The following is an 8,066-nucleotide window of genomic DNA, read 5'->3' as shown; positions in this document are numbered from 1 at the left end:
GCTGTCGGTGTGAGAGTCCAAACTCAAAAGAAACATACCATTTACAGATTTCAAATACACATTAGACTGCACCGATTTTATTAGATGTTTGTATTAGATTGTGTTTCTCATCATTTTATTCAATTCCTTTTTTCCAATCCAGTTTTGGGAAGCGATCAGCAGGCAGCTTGCGGCGTGGATGTGAGTGCATCGTCCTGGAACCCTCAGAGATGATTGTGGTGAGTCATGCTTTTCAGACTTTTAGCACACAAGTGTCAAACACATGAAATAGAATGGTTATTTATATTTTGACAAAACCTTTCCCACCCAAATGATAATTTTCTATCACAACACACAACCCAAAACCTATTTTGTAAACTATAGAGGCCTATCTCACTCACTGCTTACGGTGTCAAACTCTGGTTTGAACAATATTCCGTTTTATATCACATTAGACAGAGACAAACAGCATAGCCTCACAATTGAGAAGCTGGAACTAAAGAATCTTTTGCATTTTTCCTTGAAAAATTAATCGCCTAATCGTTACAACTCTAGAGATAAATACTTAAAACCATTTAAATTCATCCTTATCCACACTTTGTAGTAACAGAATGATTGAGATGAATGATATACAGTATAAGATAAGAGGGAAAATGCTGTGTTTTATAATCTATTTTCATGGTTGTAAGTGTACGTGTTCTATCATTTATAACTTTCACAAATCCATCCTCAAACAGATTCATCTTGAAAGAGGAACAAAGAACACAATTAACATGATTAATAATTTGTTGGCCGGCTGCAGGCAACAGTGTGTTGCGGGACTGAACAAAGCTGTTTAAATACTTTGACTACTTCAGCCAGCAAAACTGTGCACACTGTGGCAAATAAAACCATTTTGATGGCTGACTGACCATTTATATGTTCATTTTGGATTTGGTTTAGAGCATATTATACTGCCACCTTAAAATCACACACATGCATGCACCTACACACTCACTCTCCACCATTTCTAGCACATACAAATCCGCCCCTTTGTCATCTTAAAGTAAGACGTGAAATATAACCCACGTCTTAACAGTGTATATAATAACGACTAGTTGGCACTGCTGCAGCCACAGCACATCACATCCTGTAATTGCTGTGTCTCCATAAGTGTGCATTGTAGAACGAGGGGCTTCTGTTAACTGAGCCTGAATCAGCTACTCACAATCCCCTCGGTAATAACACCCTCTGTTCTGCTCGCTGCAGACACTTTCTGGCCTTACCCCTTTTTCTATAATAGGTGCCAACCCGCCCTGTAATTACTGAGGAGGGTTTTGTGCTGCTGAAATATAGATATGTATGGATTAAACCCCCCTGCTACAAGTTTGAGTTACACACACAATGACACACACATGCAGTTACAAATATGCGCAAATCGACTAACACCTCAAAAGAAAAGAAATAATAAGCTGCTCACATGTCCGTACTGTACACACATACACACATGCATGCACACATTGCTCTGAGATTTGCAATTAGACACACAATCACACTTATGCTCTCGATCACACAAGGCTCCCCTGCCGTTGTCATGGCAGCAGTCGGTACGGCAGAGAGAGATTTTTGTGGTGTAATTCCAAAGGCTGCGCGATGTGAAATGTGAAGCCGCAGTGAAAAGTAGTGAGTGAGAGGAGGAATGGGTCCAAGACGAAGAAAAAAAGAAACATAAATATGTCATTCCAGCCGCATGACCCAAAGCCGCCAAGCAACAGAGTGGTCCTATTTAACCAATAATACTTTAGAAAACTGCAGAATATAACTTCACTGCCTGCTCTGTCAAAGTGGCATTCTGTGCCAGTTTCCACTTGGAAAATTTTCCTTTTTTCCTGCCTTCAAATCATTAAAAATGGAAACATAGATTTTATCGTGTTTAAACATGTAATTTAATTGTGGTTAATACGTCTAACAGAGACGGAGAGAGTTGAGTGTGTCTTATTTCATCAGCTCGTCTTTTACTCTCTCAGACTCCATCTCTGTTTATCACTGTCTTGTCAATCAATCTCACCATCTCCCTCCCTCACTCCAGATACCTCACTCTCTTTCTCCCTCTGTCTCTCTTTTCGTGTTGTGAGCACCCTTTGACGTAGGTGTGCAGCCCACACACACTTCTGTTATTATGCAATGAGAGGGGCGGGAGGCAGGGAAGAGGTGGAGGTGGGAGGAATTGTAAATTGAGTATAGGAGGTTGGTTTTTGGGATTGTGTGTGTGTGTGTGTGTGTGTGTGTGTGTGTGTGTGTGTGTTTTGGGGGCGTGAATGAAGATGAAGAGAGCCACTCCCCCCTCACTCTGTCTCTCTCCTTCACTATCATTTCCAGGTGGACTATATGGATGAAAATGAGGAGTACTTTCAGCGGCAAGCCTCGCACAGACAGTCCCGTCGGCGCTTTCGGAAGATCAACCAGAAAGGGGAGCGGCAGACAATCATCGACACCGTGGATCCGTACCCCACCGGAAAGCCACCCATAGCCCGGGGATACCACACGGTGAGTTGCAGCCCTGTGCTACAGTTCTGTGCTTACCCTTGCTGCGGTGGATCGCTGTGCGCTCAGCGTTGCTCTTGTTTTTGTGGTGTGCTGCTTCTTGAGAACCTGTTGTGCAGTCTTGCTTCAGATCGAAGCTGAACATGTGTCTTCCCTGTGTCATGACTTTGTGTTTTCTCTCTGTGCTATAGCTGGCCCTCGGTTGTAGTTTGTTCTGTTTTGATGTCTGGTGTCCTGGGGAAGGGTACCCATGTCCCCTAAAGGGGCATTTTCGAGCCTGTATTCCTAATCTTTGCACTGAGCTGTTTAATTGTTGTTTTACCCGTCCTTGCTAGATTACCATGGCTACACTTGTGTGTAATGTTTTTTTTAGCTTCTGCTGGCTGTAGTGTGTCGATCTACCCTCTCTGTAATAAATGTTTGTAGTTTGTTGAGCATCCTTAATACTGTAGGTTCTCTGCGCTATACGTGCGTCTTCGAAAATCTGTTTGTTTGTGCTTCTCAATGTTGTCAGAAAAGCTTTCTGATGTGACTTTTGAGGTTTTTAGCATTTTTCTATTCAGCGTTTGCACCATAACACACTCCTCACCAATGCTTCGTTTTATCTCTTGTCTGAAGTTGTCTCTGCCGTTATGAGGATGATTAAAATGTCAGCATATTCCAAAGCAAATTCAAGGTGCATATGGTTATGTAACATAATAATAATAATTATGTTATACATGTAACAATTCCTTGGATTTACAGGTAAAGTGTGCCCTAGAGAATTAAACTTTTCCTCAAATGCATGTTGCTGTTTGATGATCATTGAACCAAGACGATTTTTGTGGTAGAAAATAATAAAAATCGAAACTCTGCTACATGCAATTCTGTCCGTTTTTGGACTTTTTTCTAATATTTGCTTCTGTCTTGTGAAGTAGTGCACAACTTTACGCACATCCTCTGACCTCACAATTCTCATAAGCATGGCTTCATATAATGGAGTCACAATCCAAAAAGGTTGAAAACCACCGTTTTAAAGAACTGCACAGCACCATGCATACTGGTGTACCTCCGTTGACTGTTGAACATTTAAATGAAACATATAAAAACAAAATATCTTTTAGCAGTGCCATTTTGTAAAGGCATTTATTTACAGGTTAACTTGGAAAAAGTGAGACTGTTTAGAAGACGTTCCAGCACTATTAAGATGTAACATTTACATAAAGGTAATCTGTTCATTTATGAAGACAAAATATGATTCTGAAATGTAGCACTGTCTTGCTTTGGAAAATTACAGGCAATTTCTTTGCCGTACATAAGATGCAGAAGAGGACAGCAGTTGACGATGTGAATACAGTATATTGTAATTTAATAGTTGTTTACGTCAGAACTATGTAGAGAGAGGAAATGGAGGAGGAAGAAGAGAGGAGGAAGAAGAGAGGTTGGAAAAAAGTTTGTGGGGCTCAGATGGTGCCTTCTTTCATGAGTCTTACAGCGGTTTAATTCTTATAAATACATTCTCAACAGTGCAACAGTTCTTAGACAGTACTTCTACTAATTAAATCCTGTTTCACCATGTTAGTGGCTGGACAAAGCAGCAAACACTGTTTTATATATAGTTGAAAAATAGATGGATGACAGAATGAAAGAAGAAATGGGGTTTGGTGCTCTGACAGTGTGAAGCCTCATCCAATCACAGTGTCCATACTTGTGTGGAAGAGTATTGACTTTACCCATGTGAAGGGATTCAACTCCAGCAGAGAGAGAGTTAGTTTCCCCGTTGCGTTGCGCCAGGCCTCTTCCCCTCTGTGCTTTCTTTCCCTGGGAATAGGAAGCACAGCCTTTTCACACTAATGATGCAAATACCCAGCATACAGTTGTTACACACAGCATTTCCTGTTCTGCACAATTTCACTGCATTCCCTTCATTCCTGAAGTTCCCGCGGGGGCTCTGTCAGTGTACCCACTGTACTTGGAACATTGTAAAACAATCACGCTTAAAAAGGGGAAAATGCTGCAAACGTCATCTTCCTCCTGCCTCCCTCCAGCCCCACCCTGTTTCCTAAATTTAGACTCGCTGTGTTTTTGTTTCAAAAGACTGCACTGAACTTTCGCATGGCCCGACATCTCTTGTCACACCCTCAACTCTCCTCGCTCTAGTGCCGTTCCTGTGGGAAGGATGGAGCGGGTGCCATGGCAACCAGCAGTCCCAAATGGGCTCTGCTCGAGTGCACTTAGAAGTACAGTAGGAAAGGGAGCTAACTTAACAAGAGTGCAGTACGCTGCTGCTGCTGCTGCTGCTGACAGAGGGGTGGAGGGGAGCAGAGCGACAGAGAAGCTGAATCTGGGCGGATGCTAAGCTGACATAGCAAGCTAATCTCCAGCATTTAGAATGCCAGGCACCGCTCCGATTTTCCTCCCTCCTACCCCAAGGCGTATTTAGGAGGTGAAAAATGCACCAAGGAGAAAATTGGGATTGAAGAAAGGAAATCTCTCCAGCAGGCAAGGTTTTAATTCAGCTTAGTCACTCCTATGAAGGCAGATGTGATGAGAGGTACGAAAACATCAGCGGAGCCACTGATCTGAAGGTTTTAAAGCTCTTCGAACGTGAGAAATACTCTAGACAAATCTGTTTTATTTCGGGCTGAGATGATTATTTTCATTGTTGATTTTCATTGTTTTTTTTATTGTTTAGTCTATACATGACATAAAATACTGAAAAAGTTAAGAGTTGATGTCTCAAATGTCTTGTCCAGTCCAAAACTCAAAGATATTTAATGTACAATTCTAAAAAACAGAGAAAGATGGCACATCCTCACATGCTAAAAGCTGGAACCAGTGATTGTTAGGCATTTTTGCTTGATAAGTGACTTAAATTGTTAATCAGTTATCAACGGTGTTGATTAATTTCTGCTGATTGATTAATAAACTCAAATGTTGGATTTTATCTTAATTTATGTCACAGACAGGACGATGCTGGCAGACCATAAAACCCTTCTTAGTATAAAGAGGATAAACAGTGTTGGAAGAAGATCTTTTTGTTGGAAGTAAAGCTATAAATAGCAAAAATTAAAAATACTTTTACTCTGTTACAAGTAAAATTGTTATAATCAAAATGTTACTAGGTAAAACTACAGTATTACCTTCAAAATGTGTCCAAATTAAAAGTAGTCATTATGTCGTACACATTGTGGCCCCCTGGTCGGAGTTGTAAATATTTTAATATTGGATTATTATTACTGATGCATTTATATGTTCGTAGCATTGTTGTAGCTGTTAGTTACTGTTAACCATAGTGTTGGGTAGTTAATTCTGTAACAATGCAACATATTTTACGAATACCTTAAAATGATCTTCATGTACAGTACTTGAGCAAATGAACTCAGTTACAAATGTTGTATTTGAAGAGAAAACATGTTAGGAAACAAAGGTAAATTGTTGGTTATTTGAAGATTAGGTTATTTCATTTTATTAAGTGTGAAACCTGTCATTTAAAACTTAACAGCTAAGCTCTGCTTCTGTGAACATGATAAGATGTGACACACCAAGGCCAGCCTCCATCCTCTAGTATTGCATTCAATCCTGAAATAGCTAATGCTTTGCCAGTAGCAGAGTGGCCTTCATAGACCTTTTTCACGGCAGACATGTTGATATGTCATAGTGGGAAAGGCACAGGTGTATTCAAAACTGTTAATGGTGGCTGCATTCCACTTAGGAGAGGCCCTGGTGTTGTGCATGCGGACTCACTGAAATAGCTTACTGGGACACTTCCAGTCACAGTCCATCAGTAAGGTTATCAATTTCAGCGGTGCTTTTCCTACTATGACAAGTCAAAATGTCTGCTGTGAAAAAGGTCCGTTGTTGGTGAGAAAGTGTTCTGTAACTATAAGGTCACTGGTTTGATTCCTGCTGTGGGCAGTGTCTGTGAGCAGTTGTGTGTCCCTGAGCAACACACTGAACATGCTCAGTCATTGTAAGTTCGTCTGGAGAGTGCCAGCTTAATACCTAAAATATAAATGTAATTGTAACCCAGCGGTGGAACTCCCACTGGGAGTGCTGACACACACACAGCTCAGCCCAGCCCCTACTTGCTATTTTCTGTATGAAGTGAGGATTATTTGGCTTTCAGGGTTCAAACATAATTCAAGTTATTTCTTGAACGTTTTTAAATACAGAGTCTGGCCTTATATTCATGCAAATGAATGGCTTCATTTGGATCTGTTTTACAGTTATCACTGGAGAGAGAATAAGTGTGGGATAGTCTTTGTTAGATACATTTCATTAGCTGGTTAAGGTTACAATATGTCTATCGGTCTTGAACTTTTCTTGAAATCCATTAACATGCTTCACAACTCAACAACATAATGGCAACATGAAACGGCAATTAAATATGTTTTTTGTAAGATTTGTTGCCAATAGTCTCATGTACCCTCAGGTCTCTTGTGAGGCTGATTCAGAGCCAGAGGAGCTTAAAAAATGCTTTTGCTTTTGTTGTAGTCTTTGAGATTGATTAGAATGATCACCAGAGATATGAAGGGTCTGTCTGAAATGCATCTACGAAGTAGCCTAAGAATGAATTGAAGGTGACACAGAAGCCAATAGTCAAAGAAATATGTGAATGTAATGGCATTTCTGTAAATTTACTTAAAGCAACCTGTATCAGCGTTAATCTCATCCATAGTTGATTGATAGTTGATAGTGGCATTTTTTTTTTTTTAACTCACAGGAGTCCCCATTCTTAATCCCGCCTACAAAGCTGTGATTGACTCAGTTGTTTTTGCAACTGGGAAAACAGCCACCATCAATGAGCACAAAACCCAACCTGTGTGAATCACTGTTGTTGTGTCAATGTTGGTAGCGATTAAAGTTGGGTTTATTCAGGAGTCATGGCAGGAGTTGTACATAAGCTTCTGTTTTTTATTACTGGTGCATTACAACAATGCAGGTTTTTATTTTTTGTGCCTGAGCATGCGTTAGTGTTTTCAGAGGAATAGGCGGACCTTTGCAAAAATTCTGAGGTAAAAGATGACAGTTTGGGCTACACTTTTATTGCACTGGTCAGATTTATTGTCAAAGACCACACCTACCACTAAACATGGAAAGCTTTTGATTTAAGGTAGGATGTAGGATAGTCCTCTTTAATTTATTTTTTTTTACCCCTATCTCTGCCCATGAGTGAAGTTTTATCTCCATGTAGCTGAAGGAAGTTATGCTCTTCTTCTTGTTAAATGTATCTTGTTATGTGAAAAATGCCACGTTTTACTTGAGGGATCATGCAGCTGATGTTCATGCCTGAAAATGAACACAGCTGTCAGTTTGAGCTTACATTTGTAGTTTGCCATCATTAGAAGCAGAGATCCAGGAATTTAAAAGGATTAGGATAGATATATAAAAATACATTTCTGTGTCCGTATATGGGTCCTGGATAAATCAGGGCAGTGAAAGAGGAGAGTGTTTATGATTCAACACATGTCTCCTGTGTGCTCAGAGCAGTCGGTTAACACTTGGGTGCCTTATTCAGAATGGACAGCAGTTATTTCTAGCATATCTCTCTCTCTCTCTCTCTCTCTCTCTCTCTCTCTCTC

At 40.3% G+C, this 8,066-nt stretch overlaps 1 protein-coding gene across 10 annotated transcripts in view; it reads left to right on the top strand.

Moving 5' to 3' along the window:
* Positions 1 to 8,066, top strand: part of rapgef2b (Rap guanine nucleotide exchange factor 2b) — a 117,468-nt gene that overhangs the window by 57,001 nt on the left and 52,401 nt on the right. For all 10 annotated transcript variants that reach the window (XM_078260127.1, XM_078260125.1, XM_078260123.1 and 7 more), the window contains 2 exons: positions 143 to 218; positions 2,338 to 2,505. In XM_078260127.1, coding sequence (XP_078116253.1) covers positions 143 to 218; positions 2,338 to 2,505 — 244 coding nt within the window. The remainder of the gene's footprint in view (positions 1 to 142; positions 219 to 2,337; positions 2,506 to 8,066) is intronic.

The sequence above is a fragment of the Sander vitreus genome, chromosome 10 (assembly GCF_031162955.1).
Source record: "Sander vitreus isolate 19-12246 chromosome 10, sanVit1, whole genome shotgun sequence".
NCBI lineage: Eukaryota > Metazoa > Chordata > Actinopteri > Perciformes > Percidae > Sander > Sander vitreus.
The sequence above is the reverse complement of the archived record's forward strand: the minus strand, read 5'-3'. Positions and strand labels throughout refer to the sequence as shown.